The sequence below is a fragment of the Bos taurus genome, chromosome 21 (genome assembly GCF_002263795.3).
Source record: "Bos taurus isolate L1 Dominette 01449 registration number 42190680 breed Hereford chromosome 21, ARS-UCD2.0, whole genome shotgun sequence".
Lineage (NCBI taxonomy): Eukaryota > Metazoa > Chordata > Mammalia > Artiodactyla > Bovidae > Bos > Bos taurus.
In genome coordinates, this window is record NC_037348.1 from 7,544,064 (window position 1) to 7,568,021 (window position 23,958).

Sequence of the window (23,958 nt, forward strand, 5' to 3'; positions counted from 1 at the left end):
AGGCAGCCCAAGGAGGCCCACCTAGGAGCCCACACAGGTCTCAGCCCTGCTTCTCGGGTAGCTCAGACCACATGGTGACCTGCACCAGGAAGCCGACTTGCCTGTCAGTGTCTGAGATATCGGAGGAGGGTGAGTAGGGAAGGACGAGAAGCAAACTTGCCCAGGAGCAGGGAGCTGGACAGTCGCAGTTGGCTTTGCAGGTTAGGAAGGGGGGCGCTTCTGCCTGAGGCCTGGAGGAATGGCTGCTTGAAACACTGACCCACGCAGCCCCCAGGAGCCTGGAGCCAGCGGGAATCTCAGCAGCGTCATATTAACGACGGCGGCGGCGGCGGTAGCAAGTGTCACCGGATGCAGGCGCTGGCGCTGTCACCAACATGCCCGTCTCATCCTAACAAGCCTTGGAGGCAGGACACAACCTCCCATTTCACAAAGGAGGTAACCTAGCTAGCTCTCCACACCGCCAGCCCCGTCCATACTCTCTCTACTCACCGCTTTACCCAAGAAGGACAAAGCCCCAGTCCATCCGAGGAGGCTCCCTTCTCAGACTCGGCTTCCACTGGTCAGAGGACACGTGAAATGTCTATCACTTGACACTGGCAGGAAGCGTTTACTTGAGAGCAAGGAGGAGGCGGGGCAGAGAAGCTTTCGGATCAGAACAGATGCTGAGCCGCAGCAGCAGGACGACCTGGAACAGGGGCAGAGAAAAGCCCAGCCCTCGCCCCCAAGGCCTCAGCCCTCAAACCCGAAATGGGTGCGTCAGAAGAACCAAAGCACAGAGACACGCAGCTCATTCCTACTGTGTTAAGAGGCTTGAGTATGCTGCCAGGGGACCCTGTGTTTCCTTGATGGAGAACACGGGGGAGACTGGGGACAACGAGCTGGCGGGCTGCTGCTCAGCTCGTTTGTCCCAGCCTTACCCACACGTGCCTAAGCTCAGCCTGCGCCCAGAGAGGGCGGCCGTGTTAGCACGTATGGACTCGGCATGCCCCAATAAAGCAGGAGGGAGTGGGTCCCCCTTCCATCCAGGAGCCACAGCGGCAGTGGCTAGGTGCCTCCCCACCGCCGTTCAGGGCACCTGGTTTTCATTTCTCTGCTGTCTCCTAACACACAGCCGACACAGTGACGAGGAACCCACCCGGGGCTGAGGCTCTCCAGGCCTCTGCTACCTCCAGCAAGGGGAAAGGAAAGGAGAGAATTTGGAAGTGATCTTTGACAGCTAAGCGAGGGCCTGGCCTCCCTACCCAGCTCTCATCCAGGCAGGCCTCTCTGGCCGGGACTCTGGTCACTTGTGGTTCGGAAGTCCCAGTCGGATCCCCTGGGAGCAAATCCATACTTTCCACTGAGCACCGAGGACCTCAGCTCTACTCTCCTATGCGGAAACTTGTCTGTGCCGAGTACAGTTTGTTTGTTTGTTTTTAAAAGAATCGTTAATGGGGGGAAATTTCTCATTAGGGGATTCTCCACAGCCTGCTTGCTGAATGCCCATTGAAGGCATCGCCCTCCGATAAACAAAACGTCACGGGCCAAGGAGCCAGTGTGTTTCTGGCTCCACACTCAAACGAACCCTTTGCCCTGTGCCTTCCTGCATTCCTTATGCAGACAAAACTGCCTGAGAAGTCACGGAGGATTGTCATTGCATAAGGGTGCCCAATTCAGGCTAGCGAAATGTCACTAACCTGAGCCTGGCCAGCTTCCCAGAGCAGCCATAGACAAACTTGGTATTAACAGTTCTCCCAGCCCTGCTGAGTGTCAGGGCATTGGCCTTGTGTTTATAACTCTTCTCCTAAAGCATATTAAAATGAAATGGGCTGAAGCCAAGTACATTTTAGTGTAAACCTTTGAGAGGCACAGCCCGCTAAACTCGGGTGGCCTTGTTTGGAAGTGGCCCCATGTGGGGCCTGGGCCTGGGAGCTCTGTTGGTTTCAGAGACAACAGGAGAGGATGGGCTATGCCCCTGCCCACCTTCAGGAGGGGGCGGGATCCCCAGTTCTCAGCTCTGTGGACAGACTCACGGCGTGTCTCCCCAGCCCTCTCTCATCCTGACGTCTCCCCTCATCGTATACAGTAGTCAGGAAATATGTGGATATCTAAAGGGGTTTTCTGCATCTCCGTGAAGTCCCCTGGCTTTTCCCCTCCACAGTCATCCCTTTGTTCAACTCCTCCTCCTGTGGCCTGGTTCTCAGAATTCCCTGTGCCAGGCCCTGCCCAACCTGAGGCCCACTCCCTAATCATAGGTTATCTTCCCCTGCCCATGGCCATGCTTGGCGGGGCCTGCTGCCTCCGTCTCCCACCTCCAACCTGAGGCCCCTGACCGCTGCTGGCCACCCCTCAACTATCCCTTCCTCCTCAGTCTTCCCACTGCCCACCCCCCAAGCCCTGTGTGCTCTCAGAGACCCTGCCTCAGCTCCTACCCAGGGCCCACTTCTCAGTGCAAAACGCCCAGCCTGCCTGAACCTGGCACCTGAGCGCCCCAAGCAGGCATCAGCATCCAGCCTGCTCTGCGCCCCGCAGGCCGGGTGGGGAAGGGAAGGGGCAGAGAGAGTAGTGGGTGAGGCCAGAGAAGAAAAGGGGCTAGTAGGACCCCCTCTCAGAAACCTCTGGAAAGCAGCCTAGAGCACAGCCCGTCTAGAGGACCAGGGCCTAGACAGAGGCCAGGTGCTGCCCACCTGAGCATACTCCAGGCCAGACAGGGCATGGCTTCGTGGGTGCTCTGTCCTCAGGGCTCCAGGAAGCCCAGGAGCCCAAAAGTGGGGCAAGCGCAGGCTGCAGGGGTGGCAGCTCTTGAGGCCGATGGAGAAGTAGAAGGGGTGGCCTTTTGCACCCTGAGTCTGTGCTCGGTCTCTCTTCACCGAGGTACAACCTGTGGCAGAACTGAAACCTCATCGAGCTTTGCTTGCAAACTGCATTTCATCTGTGTGCCTAAGAACAAAGCCCGCAGCTTTATCCCTTCCTCGGGAGGATGAAACACTCTGGTAACCACTTCTATGAGGCGCTAGTGTTTCACTTAGTGCTAGCCCTGGGATTTCTTTGGAAGGACTGATGCTGAGGCTGAAACTCCAGTACTTTGGCCACCTCATGTGAAGAGATGACTCATTGGAAAAGACTCTGATGCTGGGAGAGATTGGGGGCAGGAGGAGAAGGGGACGACAGAGGATGAGATGGCTGGATGGCATCATTGACTCGATGGACGTGAGTCTGAGTGAACTCTGGGAGTTGGTGATGGACAGGGAGGCCTGGCGTGCTGCGATTCATGGGGTCGCAAAGAGTCGGACACGACTGAGCGACTGAACTGACTGAACTGAACTGATAAGTTATGTCCACAACTTCTTGGGAAAGCCTAAGTTACTAACACTCTGACTTGACTTTGAAACATATTATTAGGGCAGCTTATGGAAATCACATATACTTTACCAAGACAAGCCACTTGGGCAACAGGCCTGAGACTGCTGGATCCCTGGGTGGCCCCAAGCAGTGCTGGAGGAGGACAGTCCTGGCCCGCTTCTGATGGTGAGGACTTTGAGGCCGGCATCCCCATGGTGACTGAGCCCTGCCAGGACCTGTGGGCCCCAGGCGCTGTGAGACCAGCCTGCCTCCACCTTGGTCGCCTCGCTCTGCTGAGGCAAGCCCGCCCCTGAGATGGCTGTGGACTTCCAGGGGCCACGCGGCTCAGCGCCAGCAGGTCTGAGGTGTCTCCCAGACGCTGGGGACGATGTTCCTCTTGAAGGTGATCTTTTGGTGTGGAGAAAGCTGTCTTCGGCTTCGTCTCTCCTCAGAAAACTCTGTGCCCCGCACCCCGAGGCTGCTGGGTGGTCTCAGGGCAGCTGCCTGCACAGGGCCCCCGGCAGCTCCCAGCAGGGTCTAAATGGGTTCAATCTGTTTGCCTGCGGGGTGTTGGTGCTCCTCTGGGCTAACGCCAGGCTAAGATTTGGGACTTTCCATTTTCAAATTCCCTGGGGTCCTTAAAGTTTTTGCAGTTGGTGCAGAGTACTATTTCCCAAGACTATTACCAAGGATGATTGTCACATTGTCCACCCAGGCCTCTCTCATAATGAAAGCTGTCCTCACTATTCCAAATCTGACCTTTGGACAGCCTCGAGAAAATGAGCCCAGGGCTACCAAAATTTCTTTTAATTAAAAACCTCCTGACCTCTTGCTCTTGGAAAGGAGCCCTGGTTTTTTACGCTTCTGTATGAACACGCAGATGGAACAGTCTGAAGGGGCCTCTGGGCCACACTAGCCCCTCACCCTAACTTGCAGACAGCCCCAGCGTACTGCGGGAGTGAAAATGGGAGACGTTCGTGGCCTTGGAACACCTGTGCCACTGGGGCTCAGATTTATAAAGCTAAGTCATGGCCCTGTGCTTTAGAAAGTGACCTCATCCCTTGCTGAGGCCACCTAGCATCAGGTTGCCGAGGATTCTAGAAGAGCTTTTTAAGCTCAGCAACAGCCACGTGCGTGAACGCTGAAACTGCTAACTCCTTGTGAACCCGCACCCTGCATCAGGCACAAGGCCTGTGCCAGGAAGTGGCATCCCACCCCAGGGGCTGTGACCTTCTGTCCTTCTGGCAACTCCACTGTCACTTGGGCCAGGAGGACCTCTGAGGGGATGCCCGCTCCTAGGAGAACCAGCTCTGCCTCTCAGGGAGTCAGTCCTTAGGGGTAGTAGGGCAAATTTTCTCTCTCCTCAGAGACTAATCATGGGGTACATGGTTTAGAATGCTAATTTGGGGGACGGGGGAAAATAAGTCAGGGTTTTGCAGTAAAGGCGCTCTCCTATATCCTGGGTAAAAATAAAAATAGTGTCAAATTTACAGACAGGGAAGGTGCCCACAGTGTGTGCCCTGGACTTTCCACTATTCCCGAGTCCTGGACTATTCTCACATGCAGCATCCTGACAGGATGCCTGACTTGTGGTCAACTTGTACGTGACAACAGGTGTCAGAGAACCCGCTCCCTGGCCCTGCCTCTGCTGACTAGACACTCCCAGGAACAGAATTAGGAGAAACATGGACCTGTTGAGGAGCCAAGGACTCTGAAATAGGGGAAGAGAAGCAGCAGTTTTAGGAGCTGGCCCTCGAGGGCAGATCCTCAGGCAGGGCCGCTCTCTGACGCCTCACCGCAAAGCCCAGCTTTCTTCTGCTTCAGTAGCTATTGTGGCCTGGGTTTGAGTAATAAATTCCTTCCTTCCCCCCAGCCCCTTCCTTCCTCCCTAGCTTCCAGTCCCTCTTCCAGAGATCCAAAGACGCTAACAAGCGTTCTCTTTGGAAAATGTGACTGGGCCTCCCTGACTTAGAGCTTGTGAGCCTTTTGTGCACCAGTATGACTTAGGCCAGTCGGCTTCCTTTCTCCCAGAGCCCTGTGAGGTCAGCTACACAAGGGAAGGGACAAGCGTCACTCAGGTCTGGGGACCAGCCCAGATGGGGCGGTTTTGTGGGGGGAGATGGGTCAGCATGTGACTGCCAGGGAAAGGGGCACTAAAAGCTGGGAGGACTTTATGAGGGGCTGGAAAGCAAGAAAGCACAGCTATGTCCACCTGTGTCTGGAAGACCAGCTCCTTACCCAGGAAGGGAGGGGAACACTTCCCATCCCTTTTGACCTCCTCCTTTTTCTGAACCTGGCACCACTTCTGCAAAAGCCTGGGTCAGAAACTCAGTTCTTATCCATCTGGTCCTGCCTCCTTCCCATGCCCTTTACATGTGCTCGTCCTTAGAGTGAGGGTTCACCTCCGGGAAAAAGGCTAAGACTCAGAAAAACCTCTCCTCTTCAAGAATGGCTCAGTTACAGTCTCTGGTTAATTGCCAGTTAAACAGAAACTAAAATATCAACAGTACTCCATTCTTGAGTAGACTTGTTAATTTTTAGACATGGAACATACATCTCCGTGATGCTTTTAGAATCAACAATATAAATGCCACATCATCTCCACATTTGCTGTCATCAGATTATCAAAGTAACCAAAATAGATACTTAGTTCGAACATTTAATCTCTAATATATTCTCCCGTGAGTCAACAAAGACTAAAGTGATGTAACATTTTTCATATACAATAGTAACATTTTCTTCTACCAAGAAAAAAACTGAGAACTACTTTAGAAATCCATCTGCTGGTTTGGCAGTGGACAGACCCCCAGTGAAAGAGCGGAGCAGGGACCCCAGCTCATTAGACTTCTGTCTAGTTTCAAAGCCTGGGGCCAGCTGACTTCCCTGAAAGGCAGCACCAACCCCCAGCCCAATTCTCACTTCTATCTGATAGCTGCATAGATCTTCAGCAGAGAAAATCTTGCAGATAAATGAAGCTTACTTGTTTTCAGACCTAGGTTTTTAGACCTTACTTGTTTTCAGACTTTAGGTTGCCTGGATTCGATAGACACATCTCCCAAGTGTTTGCTTCTCTCCTTTCCACAACAGCTCACTTGGGATGTACTTGAATCATTTCCAGAAACCTACATTTCTCATTGTGAATTTCAGAGCTGTTCTCAAGTTCTTGAGGTGTATGGAGCCATTTATGTGCGTGCTTCAGGCCACTGGACTCTGTCTGCTTTCACAGCAGTGTTTCGTACTCTCCATGTTCATCTCTGCTCCCAGTGGCCCGCTGGTTAGCCTAGCATGGATGCTGCTGCTGCTGCTGCTAAGTCGCTTCAGTCGTGTCCGACTCTGTGCAACCCCATAGACGGCAGCCCACCAGGCTCCCCCGTCCCTGGGATTCTCCAGGCAAGAACACTGGAGTGGGTTGCCATTTCCTTCTCCAAAGGAAATGAAAGTGAAAAGTGAAAGTGAAGTCGCTCAGTCGTGTCCGACTCTTAGCGACCCCATGGACTGCAGCCCACCAGGCTCCTCCATCCATGGGATTTTCCAGGCAAGAGTACTGGAGTGGGGTGTCGTCGCCTTCTCCGAGCATGGATGAGGGAGGCCCAAAGCCACAAACTGTCCCTGAAACTAAAATTTTCAACATTTCTTGAGCACTGGCTAGGTGTCAAGCATGTCATCAGTTATTATGTGCATTAACCCATTTATTCCTTACAGCCATCCTATAACAGGAGCGTTAGCACGAAAGTCCCTCTTTGAGGTAAGAAACCTGAGGCCAAGCCTGGGAGGTGCAAAGCTGGACGGCAGCAGAGCTGGGCCTGAGGGCAGGCAGCCTCTGACCTCTGGGGCCTCTCCTCCTTTCCACTTGCTCCTCCGCCTCCCGGAACCAGCACATCCCGCACAGGCTAACCCCATCCATCCACCTCTGTGAATTCTGGAGCAATGTGTTTGTGGATTCCTCTTTGGAAGTACTGTCGTTCACATCAGAATATGAGAAAAATTAATCCATGGGCCCACTCTCTGGAAAAATATTAAAATAGACAATACGCTGTCCTGTCTAAGGGCTTCCCTGGTGGCTCAGATGGTAAAGTGTCTGCCTGCAATGCAGGAGACCTGGGTTTGATTCCTGGGTTTGGAAGATCCCCTGGAGAAGGGAAAGGCTACCCACTCCAGTACTCTTGCCTGGAAAATCCCATGGACAGAGGAGCCTGGTGGGCTACAGTCCATGGGGCCTCAGAGAGTCAGACACGACTGAGTGACTTCACTTTCTTTTTTTCTTCTTTCTTGTCCTGTCTAATCAAGAAAATGGGGAGAAAGCACAAAAACAAAATTAGAGGTGATAAAGGGGAAACAATCAAATACAGAGGAAGTCTGAAGAAGCTAGAGATAATTTTACCTTTTTGCTCATGTGTATTTGCTCTACACAGTTCATACTGGATTTCCAAATGGAAGTGTCAAGTGGACCTTGTATGTATGGGTCATAATCTGCCTCAGCGTGTGCTCGTCGTGTGTCACCGTCTCCAGCAGCGCTTCGGCTGCGGTGGTGGGTGGGGAGGCAGGCCCATGTTCCTCAGGGTCACTCACATTTTCCTCTGCTAGAGCAGGAGTAGGCAAACTTCAGCCCAGGGCCCAAATCGAGCTCCCTGCCCATTTTTCTAAACAGTTTTCTTGGCACACAGCCAGGCTCCTTTATTCACATAGCATCTCAGGCTGCTTTTGTGCTACAAGTCTTCGGTCCCCAAAGCCTAAAATAGTTACCATCTGGTCCTTTATAGAATGAGTTTGTGACCCCTGTGCTGGAGTCCTATAATTTTTATACTTTCAGACTAGATTCTACTTTATGGAGTTTCTTTTTTGAATATTCTTTCCTGTTGTGGTTTATCACAGGGTATTGAAAATACCCTGTGATAAACCATATCACAATGTCATCAAAGAATGTTGAATACATCCTGTGATAAACTCTGTGCTGTACAGCAGGACCTTGTTGCTGACCCGGTCTGTATATGATAGCTCACATCTGCTAGCCCCAGACTACCAGTCCTCCCCTCCCCTACCCCGACCCAGGCAGCCCCAGGTCTGTCCTCGACATCTGTGACTCTGCTTCTGACTCATAGATAGGTCCACTTGTGTCCCATTTCAGATCCCACATATAAGTGATATCATATGGGGTTTGTCCTTCTGACTTCACTTAGTATGACAATCTCTAGTTGTATCAGTGTGGCTGCAAATGGCATTATCCCATTCTTTTTCATGGCCGAATAGTATTCCATTGTATACACGAACTGTGCCTTCTTTGTCCATTCATCTGTGGATGGACATTTAGGTTGTCTCCGTATTTTGGATATTGTGAAGAAAGCTGCTATGAACATGAGGGGCATGTGTCTTTTTGAATTACGGTTTTGTCCAGGTATATGCCCAGGAGTGGGATTGCTGGATCATATGGTAATTCTGTTTTTAGTTTTCTAAGGAACCTGTTTCTCCATAGTGGCTACACTGACTTACATTACCACCAAGAGTGTGGGAGAGCTCCGTTTTCTCCACACCTTTTCCAGCATTTGCTGTATTTAGACTTTTTATTGATCGCCATTCTGACTGGTATGAGATGGTACTTCACTGTAGTTTGATTTGCATTTTTCTAATAATCAGTGATGTTGAATATCTTTTCATTTGCCTACTAGCCATCTCTGTGTCTTCTTTGGAGAAATGTTTATTAAGTTCTTCCGCCCATTTTTCTATTGGGTTGTTTTGTTGTTGAGCTGTATTATCTGTTTGTATATTTTGGAGATTAAGGCCTTAGTTTTCTACTTCAATTTATTGGTTCAGAATTTCCAAACCAAGAGAATTCCATGGCAGTCCAGTGGTTAGGATTCCATGCTTTCACTGCCATAGGCCTGGGTTCAATTCCTGGTTGAGGAACTAAGATCCCATAAGCCATGTAGTGTGGAAGGAAGGAAAGGAAACAATTGGGGAAAGAAAAAAAAAAAAAAAAAAGAATTTCCAAATAAAGTGGATGGTGCAAATTCTGCCCCTCACACATGTGCATGCTCCTCGTACAATCTCCCAGCTGCTTTCAGATGCTTTTTCAAGCCATGGCCTCTGGAGGGACAGCTGTGAGGCTTCTCTTTGGACCAGTGCAACTGCTGGTTTTAGGAATTCCTGGCTATACTGGTTTTCTTTTGCTGCATAGCAAATTATGGTTGTTTAAACACCCAGTTTAAGCTTTTAATCCCATCAATCAGAAGTCTAGCATGGTAAGAGTGGCTTCTCTGCTGAGGCTAAAATCAAGTTGTCAGCTGGCTACATTCTCATCTGGAGCACAGGGTCCTTTTCTAAGCTCAACCTTGTTATTAGCAGGATTCAGTTCTTTGTGTTATAGGACTGAAGTCCCTCCATTCTTGCTGACTGTTGACCTCTCTAAGTTCCTATGGGCCACTTTTGGGTCCTTGTACCACAGTCCCCTCCATCTCAGGATTGGAGAACCTCCTTTTCAAATCCCTCTCATTTTTTGAATCTCTCTGCCTTCCTTCTCTGCCACCAACTAAAGAAAACTCTGCTTTTAAAGCTTTGGTGATGTTAGGTTAGGCCTAAGGAGTAATCTCACTTTCTTACAGTCTACTGTGCTATATAACATTCCTTATGACAGGAGTAATATCTCAGCCTATCTATAAGTTCCACCCACAATCAATGAGGAGGTCGTAATCAAGGATGAGTGTCACTGGGGTCATCCTAGAAATCTGCCTGTGACACTGAATTTTTGCAAGGAGCTTTGTTTCATCTACTTAACACACACAGGCCTCAGGCCTCAATAGCCAGCCCTGCTCAGGCTTATGAGACCCTAGGCATTTTAGAATACACTAGACCTTTTTCCTAACCCCCTCATGGACCATTCAACTCCCCCTCCACCTCCCTGCTCTGGCTTTCAGTTTCCTCTTCATTTTTCATATCTGAGATTTTCCTTTTTTGTTTTTTGCTTTCAATATTGGCAAATATTTTAAAATATCTTTGTTACATTATAACCAATATGTTTAAGTGCTTGGAATGGCTGGAGTTTATCCTTCAGCTGCATGTCAGCCATATTTTCCAGAATTATAGTGTTATTAAACCACATTCCAAGATTACAACATCCACTAAAGTCAGTGGATCCTTGGAGTTCTAACCTCAGTGAGGAGTAACTAGAGCTTTATGAAGAATTAATGGTTAATCAACCTGAAAACTTAATGGTGTGTCAGGTCCAGGGGAGAGTTTCCCTGTTTGCATTAACTCTGCTTACTCTATCACTGGGAGGGCCACGATGTATGAAAACCAATGAAAATAAATTGCAGTATCTTCCTGAGAACTAGACCTTGTCTAATAAAACAGTCAGATTAATGGGAAAAGACAGTTTCCTTAACTGGGTTATCTTGTCCAGTTACTTATTATTTTCAGAGAGTTCGCCGTCACTAAATGCATAGTTATTCTGTGTTCATTTCAAATCTGTGAGTAGTTTTCAAAATTATTGTTGTGGTGCTTTTCTTCAGATGTGGCTGAGCAGTATTTTCAGGATAGCATGGCTAATCTCAAGGATGCTGAAGGGAAGGAGACAGCCAAGTTTCTTTCAATTCAAGATGATTACTGCCATTTCCTACAAGTCACCGGACAAGATGAGGTGAGTGAGTTTGGACCACAGCTGACAGTTATTTACTCGGGCAACCCAGGTGATATCCAAAGGGCTACTCCTATACTCTGCAAGCCTTAAGCATCTACTGTGTACAAGGCATGTGCCAGGCTCCACGGGGAGAGGGATGCCTAAGGCCAGGCAGCCAGCTCCTGGATAGGCACTCTTGGGAAACAAAAAAATTATGAGAACCCAGATGCCATGTCCACCTGCAAAGTACCCTAGAGGACTAGAAACCTTGAGAGCCAGATGGACAGTCCCAGCTTATCATAGCTTGTGGTTGGAGCTGGCATAGAAGGTAGCAATTAGGGTGTCTTATTATCTTGGCTAATGAATGAAATTTGCATATCAAATAGGAACTGCACAGTGCAGAAGTTATGGCTCACTGTCCATTGAACCATACAGGCAGGTTTTCCATGGCTTGTACAAATGGAACCGGGCTCAGAGTTTATAGTCATTGAACTATCCCAAGGGTAGTTAAACCCTTGGGAACTTGTTCCATAATAAGCCTAACAGCTACCAGATGGCCGCATGCTTGATTTATATAAATATATAAATATATCTGTATTTTCAACTCTAACTCTTCAAAGCAAATCCTTGAGAGGAAAACGTTTTTATTTCTTCTGCTGCTCTGTAGACCTCCTGCCCAACAGCCCTCTCCTAACTCTTAATGCTTCACCCTTCTCTCAATTGATGTGAGCTTAAGGATAGGTTTTTAATCTAGATGTACCCATGGTCCTCAGGCCAAATAGGGCTACAGCAACCATAATAAATGGAGTTTTCATATTTTTCTGGATCACTCAGCCAAGTAGAAAGGGGCCTTCCCGGGGCCTCAGGTTCTAGAACATCGCTGGAAGCTCTGTGGAGAGTGCTCAGGGCAGAAGTCTGACAGGAAGTGTGCCCCCATCATGCCTCACCCCTTCTGGCCCGTTGGTCATCTTCGCCTCCAGACGGCCCCTCGACTCCATCCATTGGTTGCCATCTCATCTCTGCCTGGACCACTCTAGCAAACCCTGGGCCCCCAGCTGCTCCTTCCACTCTTGCCCCTTTCTACTCTATTCTGAATAAGTAAACCAGGGTGATCTTTTTATTTTTTATTTTATTTTTTTTTTCTGCTCAGCTCCTTGATTTTTGCCAGCTGAGCTGCGAGATTCGTGCGTGCTCAGCTCCTTGATTTTTGCCTGCTGAGCTGTGTGATTCCTGCCTGCTCCCAGGGTGATCTTTTTAAAAAAGCAGATCTGATCAATGGACCTCTATTTGTAAAATACTCCACTGGCTTCTCAGTGCCCTTAAGAGAAGCTGGAATCCCGCATTGCCCACAATACGTGGCAAGATCTGAATTCTGCTGGCATTTCCAGTCTCATTTTTGCCTCCTCCCCTGATGTGAGTTCCACAGTGGCCTTTTCTAATCCACGCTTGTTTCCTGCTCTTGGAAGGTTCTTCCTCATTGATCTCCTGGCTAATGCAGACCCATCCTTCAGGACTCACCAGCTTGTCTGATTCCTCTCCCTCAGTCTTCACTAGATTCTCCCCACTATTTTTCATCATAGAATCCAGTTTAATATAATTGTATAGCATAGTCATATATTACCATAATGGTGGCACTTCCCTGGTGGCGCTAGTGGTAAAGAACCCACATGCCAATGCAGGAGACATAAGAGATGCGAGTTCCATCCCTGGGTCGGGAAGATCCCCTGGAGGAGGGCATGGCAACCCACTCCAGTCTTCTTGCCTGGAGAATCCCACGGACAGAGGAGCCTGGCGGGCTACAGTCCATGGGGTCACGAAGAGTCAGACACGACTAAAGCCATGTGGCACACGCGCATGCATGGAAGTGAAAAAGTTCCTTTGAATCTGTGTTAAGATATTCTTCTGGTTGTGCTGCTCTGCCAGCAAGAACCCTCTCTAACTTCTTATTCCCTGTAAGAAAACCCAAACCCCTCGTTTGGAGGCCTGGAAGGAAGGCCTCCACTGCCAGCCCAGCCTGTGACGCCTGCCTCACCTCCCTCTGCTCCGCCTTCTGTTCTCTCTGCTGTAGGCACAGTAGTCCACTCACTGGCCCTGAACATGCCATGTGCTTCTCCCCCCTACTGCTGTGTGCCCAGGTGCCCAAGCCTGCCTCTCAGCCCACCTGAATCCGGATTATTCTTCCCTTCTCTCCATTAAACTTGTCTAACTCTCAGAGACTGTCACAGTCTCTGTTTCTCCATACCCATGTCCATGTGGCATCTTTTACACTGCCATCTCGACTTGCACATCTATCTCCAGTTTCCCCAATTATAGGCTGTAAATGGCGTTGAGAGCATCCTTTAGGCTCGTCTTTCCCCCATTGGCTCCTCCAAGCCTGACAACCAATTTTCACGGAAAAGCTGCCAAACCCAACACTTGCCTCATGGTCCCTGGGACAGGACATGACAGGCTTCAGCATCAAGAAGACCCGAACCAAGGTTGGGGGGGGGGCGGTGGTCACACACTTCACAACAGATACAGCTTCTCTTCCCCAGCAGTGACTTTTCTTTCCATCTGAGAAATTGTTTCTCTCTTATAAATGCCTTTCCTGAGGTTCCCTGATCCCAACCCCAGCACCTAATTCATATTCTTGCCAATAACATGAGTAAAGGCCTTGCCAATTCCTCTGTCTGGGGAGTGCTAACAGGGTGCCTTCAGGGCTAAGCGGTGGGCAAGGCTTCTTCTCCGGTTTCTGCTTTGTTCAGCTCTTAAATTCTGCGTTTGTGTTCTCTAACTGTAATCATGCTTTCATGGAGGAGATGGTGGAAGGATTTTGGAGAAACATGGGAGATCAAAATGCAGGGCTTTCCCTCTGTATGTCTTAGCGTCTGACTGAAGAGATTAATTCCAACCCATATTTTTTTTTATTCCATGTTGGTATAAATAAGTCAGATAAACCAAACAAAATGTCAAATCTATTTAACTTTTCACCATGTCGGAATGTTTGCTTTTCGTTTGTTGAAGTATTTCTTGTGAGAAACAGAAAACCCTGGAATATATTCTGGATATTCTGTAAGTAGATACATTGCCAGGAAACTATAGTTTTCACTTACATAAAAACATCACTGTGCCCAGAGAAAGAAGAGCCTGAAACTAAGAGGGATTAAAGCTGGCAGGACCCAGACCTGCCAGGACCCAGATCTGCCACTGATGGGCTGTCTGACTCTGAGCGAGCTTCTCAACTGCCCTGTGCCTCGGTTTCCTCCTCTGTCAAACGAGGACTAAAATTGTCCTTATGGAAAGGAAAGAGTGCGAGCTAAAGGAGCTCACACACATAAACCGTTTAGCACAGTTCTTGAGACGTAAAGGACACAATGCATTTCATGTTAGTTTTTATTCTTCCTACCCAACCAGACTGGTTCCAAATTGGGAAAGGGGTACCGCGAGGCTGTATGTTGTCACCCTGTTAATTTGACTTACATGCAGAGTACATCATGAGAAATGCCAGGCTGGATAAAGCACAAGCTGGAATCAAGATTGCCAGGAGAAATATCAATAACCTCAGATATGCAGATGACACCACCCTTATGGCAGAAAGTGAAGAGGAACTAAAAAGCCTCTTGATGAAAGTGAAAGAAGAGAGTGAAAAAGTTGGCTTAAAGCTCAACATTCAGAAAACTAAGATCATGGCATCCAGTTCCATCACTTCATGGCAAATAGATGGGGAAACAGTGACAGACTTATTCTGGGGGGCTCCAAAATCACTGCAGATGGTGAGTGCAGCCATGAAATTAAAAGATGCTTGCTCCTTGGAAGAAAAGCTATGACCAACCTAAGACAGCATATTAAAAAGTAGAGACATTACTTTGCCAACAAAGATCAATCTAGTCAAAACTATAGTTTCTCCAGTTGTCATGTATGGATGTGAGAATTGGACTATAAAGAAAGCTGAGCGCTGAAGAATTGATGATTTGAACTGTGGTGTTGGAGAAGACTCTTGAGAGTCCCTTGGACTGCAAGGCAATCCAAACAGTCCATTCTAAAGGAGATCAGTCCTGAATATTCATTGGAAGGACTGATGATGAAGCTGAAACTCCAATACTTTGGTCACCTGATGCAAAGAACGGACAGACTCATTGGAAAAGACCCTGATGCTGGGAATGATTGAAGGCGGGAGGAGAAGGGGATGACAGAGCGTGAGATGGTTGGAGGGCGTCACCGACTCAATGGCCATGAGTTTGAGTAAACTCCAGGAGTTGGTGATGGACAGGGAGGCCTGGTGTGCTGCAGTCCATGGGGTCACAAAGAGTTGGACACTACTGAGCAACTGAACTGAACTGAACTCAACTAAAATGGGTTCCTGTAACATCTGAGGTGGCTTTTTCTCCAGGGATCTTTTATGCATTTTCTCTTCAGAGTTCACACCATCCCCCTCCCCGCTGCGAACCCCTCTACCCCATGTACATTATTTCCTGATTCCTATTTGAGAAGGAAAGTAGGCTCAGCTCATGAGACATGCTACCCAAACTCATTCCCCTTAAAAGTGAAAATACATATCATTCATATCAGTTACATCATTTTCTTAGGAGGCACTTGGTACTGGCATTTTCTTTATCCAGCTTTGAACTTAAAAAAAAAAATTATTTAAATTGGAGGATAATTGCTTTACAATATTGTGATGGTTTTTGCCATAAATCAATATGAATTGGCCACAGGCATGTGTCCCCCATCCTGACCCCCTCCCACCTGCCCCCCCACCCCATCCCTCCAGGTTGTCCCAGAGCACGGCTTTGAGTGCCCTGCTTCATGCGTCACACTCGCTTTGGTCATCTGTTTTACACATGGTAATATATATGTTTCAATGCTTTTGTCTCATATCATCCCACCTTCTCCTTCTCCCTCTGAGTCCAAAAGTCTGTTCTTTACATCTGTGTCTCCTTTGCTGACCTGCATATAGGATCATTGGTACCGTCTTTCCAGGTTCCATATATACGCGTTAACATATGGTATTTGTCTTTCTGACTTACTTCACTGGATATAATAGGCTCTAGTCTCGTCCATCTCATTAGAACTGACTCAAATGTGTTCCTTTTTATGGCTGAGTAATATTCCATTATGTATATGTACCATAACTTCCTTATCCATTCATCTATCGATGGACATCTAGGTTTCTTCCATGTACTAGCTATTGTAAATAGTGAGGCAATGAACATTTTTATTTAACCAGACTGCTTTTTATTCCTTTTGCAGAAAGCCACTTCAATCTTCAGAGAGTCCCTGGAGGCCAAAGTGGCAGTGTTCGGTGATTTCAGTCCTGAGGTGGCAGAGACATACCGGCTCCTGGGTGTGGCCGACCTGGCACAGGGGAACCAGACCGGGGCCCACAAGAAACTGAAGAAGGTAAAGCTGTAGCCCGACTAACTCAGAAAAAAATCCTCCCGCCCTTCCTGCCTCTGCACCGCACTCCACTCCTTAAATGAAATTTTACAGGTGGCTGATTTAGGTTAGATGACATCAATGTTGCAGTTGATCTCAGCTGACACTTTTTGGGGCAAAAGATATAGTTATCCTCTTGTGCACATAGATTTTTTTAAATAAAGTATCAATTATTCTTTACCATGCAAATAATTTTAAATTTGTAAATAATGTAATTCATCAATCTTATTTTACTCTTTCTGTACACTCAGTTTATAGAGGAGCTCTTCCATATGTTCCTCTAGTACTTACGTTTATTTCTTTTTAAATTGGAGTTTGTGTGGATGGCATAAGGTATGGCTCTGTTATTTTCTTCCCAAATGGCTGCCCAGTTGTCCAGCAGCATTTTATTAAAGAGTCCATCTGTGCTCCAGTGAGTTAAGATAACTTTCATTATATACTACATTTCCACATGTACTTGAGTCTATTTCCAAATTTCTTTCTATTCTACTTTTTTCTTTGTTTATTTGAATTCCCATACCTCGTTGCCTTAATTATAGAGATTTCATAGCATGGTATAGAATCTGGTAGGGTTAGACTCCCCTCATTGTTTTTTATAAACCCCTAGAATATCAGATTTTCTAAATATTCTGGCATGTTTATTTTTCCACATGAATTTTGGTATCAATTTGTCTAGCTCCATTAAAATCTGGTGATATTTTTTGGAGAATTGTGTTACTTATAAATGGGTCTCGGGAGGACTGACATCATTACGATGTTGAGTCATTCTGCCAGAGAACAAGGGATGTCTTTATCTGTGTTCACGTCTACTTTAGTCTCATTCAGGAACATTTTAAAGTGTGCCTCATATAGATTCGTACATTTTTACTAAATTGATTTCTAAGCATTTTATATTCTTTAATGCTATTATAAATGGACTTTTACCCACCATTACATATTTTGACTGGTTATTTTTGTGTAGACAAAGACCATAGGTTTCTCTGTGTTAATTTTATGTTCTGCTAGCTTGCTTCTTTTCCTATTTGAGTTAATTTGAGAACTGATTCTCTCAAGTTTTCCAGATATACTATTACATCATCTGCAAACAGTTTACTTTCTGTTTTCCAAATTTTATGCCTCTGATTGATTTATTTTTGTCTAATTGCATTGCCTCATACCTCTAGTACAATAATAAATAATGTTGGAATAATAGGCATTCTCGCCTCATTCCTGGTCTTAGTGGAAATGTCCCTAGTGATTCCTCATTTAAAATATGCTGGCTTTGGACTAAGATTTATACATTTTATTGTGGTTAGGGAGTAGCCAAGAATTTCTATGTTTATGAGTATTTTTTTAATTAGAAGTAATTGCTGGATTTTATTTTGATAAAATAATTCAGTTTGTCAGCATCAGTGGAGATAATGAGATGATTCTTCTTAGATCACTTAATATGGATGTGCTTTATTATAATATCAGACCAACCTTGCACTCCTGGAATAAATCCACTTAGTCCTAATGAATTATTCTCAATGTGATATTGATTCTGTTTGCTAATATTTATATTTTGCAACTATTTTGTACCAATACTTGTAAGTGATATTTGTCTAAATATCAATGTTATTTTACTTAAAATAATTTGGAAGTTTACCTTTATTGTCTATGCACTAAAGGAGTTTATACAACATTAAAACTATCTGGTTTTTGAAAGTTTGCACCACCTGTGAAACTCTTTAGGCATGGTGCTTTTAGTGGGGTGATTTTCTTGATAATTTTCTCAATGTCTTTTACAAACCAGTTGGTCTGAAACTATGTTTTCCCAGCTAATTATCTATTTCATTTACATTTTCAGATTGATTTGCATAAAGATTTGACAAATAGTCTCATGAACTTTTAAATTTTCTACCTTTTTAATAGATATTTTCCCATTTTAATTCTTGGTTTTTTTCACACTTTTTTCTTGACTGAGTTAGTGGTTTGTCTATTTTGTTAATTATTCTTAGAAATGGGATTTGAATTCCATGGATGAATTGCCTTCCTATTCTCTATTTCATTAATTTCTGATTTTATCTTTATTCTTTCTTTCCTTGTGACTTATTTTGTTTTACTCTGTTGGAGCTTTTCCTACCTTTCTGAACTGGGAATTTAATTCACTTGGGTTTTCATTTTTATTGATATACGTATTTTAGGCTATGAATTATCCTCTTAATATTGCTTTAAATGAGCAGTTTTTCTTAGAAATGGGATTTGAATTCCATAGATAAATTGCCTTCCTATTCTCTATTTCATTAATTTCTGATTTTATCTTTATTCTTTCTTTCCTTGTGACTTATTTGTTTTACTCTGTTGGGATTTTCCCTGCCTTTTTGAATTGGGACTTTAATTCGAGTTTTCATTTTTACTGATATAAGCATTTTAGGCTATGAATTATCTTCTTGTTATTGCTTTAAATACATTTATAAGTTCTGTCATGTTGTGTTTTCATTACATAAATTGGTTTTAAAATGGTGAAAACCTATTTAAGTAAAATAATTGCCTAAACCAAAAGAATTAACTTTAGTTCTGAGTGAGCTATCCTTTAAGTCAAGACTTTTTCTCTTTGTATGACTTCTGATTCTGCTGCAAAAGTCACCAGATTTGGTAACATGCATGTTGCCTGTTTTTTAATGAGATAATATATGTTCATTATCAGTCTACAATAGTTATTGGATATCTTCTATGGGCCAATTACTGTGGTAGACAGAATGGGGAAAGACAATCAATAGCCAAGAAAGATATGCTTCTTGTCTTTGCGAGACTTTCTAGTCTAGCCAGGAAGATATACTATACCAACCATTTTAGAGAATTTAAACATGACACAGATGCCAAAGATGTCATGGTGAGGGAAAGGTGAGAAAGGAAGTTGAGGGTGGCAGTTGCTCTGGGTTTCTCCAACCCCCACTTTTAAGCTAATGCTTATTGAGTGACTGGTATGTCCCCAGCACTAAGGTAAATGATTTATATCTGTTACCTTACATAAGCCTTATAGTCACCCTAAGATTTGGATACCTCTGCTCTCTGTTTTCACAGAGAGGGAAACTGAGGCTGAAAGGAAGTGTCTAGGCCTGGACTGCAAAGCTGGGAGCCATGAGAGTGGGGGTTAGCACGAGGCAGCCCATACTGTGCCCTCTACGCTACACTATCATCACTTACCCCTCGTGGGCTTCCAAATACGATTCTGTTTGAATAGGTGCTTCTTGTGCTTAGAGAAAGTTTGGAAAGCAGTGGCAGAGTACAGAGAATGCCAAGATCAGGATAAGTAGGAGCCTTTGGGTTGCCACTGACAGTATAACTCAAATTAGCTCAGGTATAAAGAAGCATCTGTTGTCTCATGGTTTCTAGGAAGCTCTGACAGGTGTATGATTAGCAGGGCAAAGACCCAGCGGAGCCTCAAGAGAATCAAGGCCAGACTCAAGTGCCACCAGGGCTCTCTCTGCCCAGGAACCCTGCCTGCCTCTCTCTGCACCTCCTTCTCCTCCTGTCTCATGGAGGCGTCTCCCCTGCCAGCGGGGGATGGTGGCCAGCCCTCCAGAGCTTTACTTCCAGCCCCCACTGCCATTTCTCAGTCAGAGCTTGGAAGTTCTCAGACAAAGACTGAGGGCCTGGCTTGGATCCGGTGCCCACCCTTGACCAATCACCCGAGGCCAGGGGTGTGGTGCGGTGTAAGACAATGGTGCCTTTCAGGCCCCTGGGTGGCCCACAGTGGAGGGGGTGCAAAAATCACTGTCCTTTGATCAGACAACCTGGAACAGGGTCACTAGAGCCCCTCCCTATTTGGGGGCATGTGCACTGAGTATAGAAGGCTTGCCAAAGCCCCTACCCTTAAGAGAGTCTAGGCTAGTGAAGGAATTACAGACTGTAATCCCCTAACTCTGATTATGCGCTCAGTTCTGTGCTACATGTTCATACTATGATCAGTGGGAGAAAGGGGATTAGAGAAGGTAGCCAGATAAAGTGAAAGTGAAGTCACAGTTGTGTCCGACCCTTTGCGACTCCATGGACTGAACCTACCAGGCTCCTTCGTCCATGGAATTTTCCAGGCAAGAGTACTGCAGTGGGATGCCATTTCCTTCTCCAGGGGATCTTCCCAACCTGGGGATTGAACCAGAGTCTCCCGCATTGCAGGCAGACGCTTTACCATCTGAGCCACCAGGGAAGCCCAGATAAGTAGTCCTGAAAAAGAGCACTGCTGAGCAGAGAAAGGAATTCCCACGTCGGAAATGAGGTGGAAGAGGAGATTCAGGGACAAGATAGTGACGCCTGTTCAAGAAGCTGTTTCTGTGTGGCCCCTAAGTTAAAAATGGTTTTTACAGATGATTATAAAATCTGTAATCATTTCACAGGTGATCATAAGTTGATTTGATGCTAGAGAACACTGACTTTAAACCCCAGCTAAGTGAAATTTTGTGCTGTTGCTTCAGTCGTGTCCAGCTCTTTGCGACCCCATGGACTGTAGCCCACTAGGCTCCACTGTCCAAGGGATTCTCCAGGCAAAGATATTGGAGTGGGTTGCCATTTCCTCCTCCAAGTGAAATTTTATCCCCCTGCCAAAAAAGAAAAGAAACCCATTATTTTCATTAGTAGAACTAGATTACCAAAAATAATGTACTTATTACTATTATACCTTAAATTTTGCCTACAAAAGTTTGTTCCCTCTCTTACTAGGTAAGTACCTACATAGTAGCTCAATTTATATCCCTTGACCCCCAAATTCTACAATATTTACCACCTGTCCTTTGCAGAAAAAAATTTCTGAACCCAGCTCTAACATCTGGGAGCCACTGAGGGAATTTTAAGCAGGGCACAATCACTCTATATTTGTTTTTTGGACTTTTTTTTTTAATCACTGTGAGGACAGTGTTGGAAATGGAATGGGGTGGCCCAAGAATTGAGGCAAGAGGCCTCTGTCACCTCATCTGTAAAATGGCAATAGCCGCAACACAGGGCCCAGCTTCCCTCCCACGGATGTCCTGAGGCAGGGATGAGCTGAGGCCAGTGCGGCTGCTTGGGTCAGGGCCTGGCCCGGCCGGGTGCAGAACGCAGGACGCCCAAGGGCCCAGGCAGAGCTGTCCCGGCCAAGGCGTCACCCCCGCTGCAGCAGTCTCCTCTCCGCTCCCGCTTCCTCATTTCTCCCCTGAGCAGTGAAGATGAGAGAGGGAACACCTCTGCCGAGGGTTCAGCTCGGTCAACTCCAGACAGGGAAGAGGACCCAGGAGTGCTGGAAGGCAGCAGATGTCAGCGGACGAGCAGGATTTGAATTGAGGCCACGCAAGTCTTCACGCTGCCTTGCTGACTCCAGGAGGGCTGCTTTGGTTCCATTACTGACCATGCACTGGGGCCCAGGCTTGGTGCCTCTAGGGCAGCTCATGCATCACTTCCAAACCTCACAGCAGCCCCCCAGGTCAGACCTTGGTAGCTGTGATTTATAGATAAGGGGCCTGAGGCTCTTAGAAGTTAAGTAAACTGTCTATGGGCAAGTTACCATTAAGTAAAGCCCACATTTTCCTCAATGCCACTGGTTTGCAAAGCGTTGGTCTTAAACCCCCTGCATCAGGGTCATCTTCTGAAGCAGAATCTGGGGCAAAGCACAAGGGGCCCAGGGACCTGCAGTTTAGCTTAAGTTGAGAATCATTGCTCTGTGCTCAGGCTCAGCTGGAAATCAGCTCAGCTTCAGGAAACTCCAGGCTTCATCACTCCCAGAGTCTGCAGTGGAAGTTGGTGACGTGTTTTCCTTAGTTTGACCTCATTAACCATCAGTCCTGAATACAATGACTTTGACATTTTAAAGCTATCTACCACTTGCCAGAGTCAGAGAGGAAAGGGCAGAAACATGTGTCTGCAGGTTGTGCCAGCTGTGGTACACACAGCCCTCATTGCCATTCTCACCCACCTGGGGACAGGACTGGTCGCTCCACGAACACCAGGGCACACACAGGCTTTGCTGAGCTGGACTTTTCTCAGATGCCGTGTTGAGCACAGAGCTCTGTAGAGCCAGCACAGCTCTCTAAAGCTCCTGGCCCAGCATTCCTCGTCTTCTCACCACCACAACAGCTGCCTCCCCCGAGCTGTCAGCTCTGGAGCAAGAATCCATTGACTCCATTTCCAGATGTGCCCTCTGCTGAAGGCCGAGGCGTGGCCCCGTGCACACGGAGAACAGGAAGGCACAGGAAGCAGAGCCGACGGCAGGAATAAGTTATCGAGACAAAGCCGCGTTGTCGACCTTTCTTTCAGAGACATCTGCAGGGGAGCACTAGAGAACTCTGGTGGCTCCAGATGGAAATTTCCACCACAAAATTCACTTTTTTTTTCTGTGGAGACCTAGATTTTCATCCAGGTGAAAGGCTACAAATGGGATTCACAGAGACTGTTTCCTAGGCCAGGAGCATCTCCAGACTAACCCCGGGCCCAGTACTGTGTGCGGTCGGATTGGGTCCCATCGCAGCCTGGTCTCCCTGCTAGGTACTGTCGTCACCAGGGTTCTGCCCACCACCTGATGACTTTATAGAAATAATGATTTTATGTGACCTCTCTCTCCAAGAAATTCAAAGCCCACCGTGATGAATCATCTCAAGAAGGGAAAGGAAATGTTTCTTATTCACAGCTTATATGAGAAAGCCCAACCTGGACAGGTCTTATGTGGGCACAGGTCAAGTCTCTGTTAGAACACACCGTCAGGCCCTTGCTGTTTCTCCATCCTGCCAAACACACGGAGCCTTCTGCATGGTTCACGTCCTGTCGTTCCACCAGCAGCCCACCTAGTTTCCCCTTCCCTTCAGCTTTTGTGGTGGTTTCCTCATTGTCCTGGATTGCTCTGGACCATTCAGAGCCTAGTTTGGAGTCCCCGTAGAGCCCCATGTTAGCCCACGGGTAGAGTCTGATTCGTCCTTGATCTCTCAATATTGATTTTTCTAATCATCTTTGACTAACCCACTGTTGGGCTGCAGCAGTCCACCTCAGATCCCTTCTGAAAGAAAAGAGGGTCATACTGACATTGATTTCATATACAGAATCCCGTTCTTGTTTTGAGAAGTGTGCTTAAAATCACTTGAAGCACTCATTAGTTACTGGAGATGTTTATAGATTGGTTGATATAGTATAAGAATGGGAGCTGGTGGTTAAAGTGGTCAAGGGCTTAACCTTTTGTGGGGAAACTGTGGAGCCTCCCTTGCCTGATACAGGCTGAGTGGGAATCAGAATCCAGGTCTCCTGGTCACAGGCTGCCCTACATCGTCAGCTGCCAGGCAGAGTTCCTCTGCTCGGGGTCAGCCCCCTAACTGTAGCAGCCTAGACACAGCCCCCATCTTCCCTGTCCCTTTGAAAGCATGTATAAGCTCTGAACACAGACTGCCCAGGACAAGGCTACATTTGCTGCGCAAAGTTCCTCTAATATGGGAATGCTTACCGTGGCTTGTGGTGGACGCATGATGTCTCAGACCTTCCTAAATTGGCATCACAGTCTGGAGGGTGCAGGACTGGGTCTGGACGGACCATCCTGGCCTGAGAGCTTCCAGGGGTTGTCAAAACCTCACCGGATGCAGGAGAACTGTGGGTTAACGGGGGGACGGCCAGGAACGGAGAGAAAGGCAAAAATCTCCTAC

The 23,958-nt window shown here is 46.9% G+C and overlaps 1 protein-coding gene across 10 annotated transcripts in view; it reads left to right on the forward strand.

Annotated features, from left to right (window-relative positions):
- Positions 1-23,958, forward strand: part of TTC23 (tetratricopeptide repeat domain 23) — a 160,352-nt gene that overhangs the window by 127,432 nt on the left and 8,962 nt on the right. For all 10 annotated transcript variants that reach the window (XM_010816890.4, XM_024981831.2, XM_059879081.1 and 7 more), the window contains 2 exon segments: positions 10,824-10,951; positions 16,160-16,309. In XM_010816890.4, coding sequence (XP_010815192.1) covers positions 10,824-10,951; positions 16,160-16,309 — 278 coding nt within the window.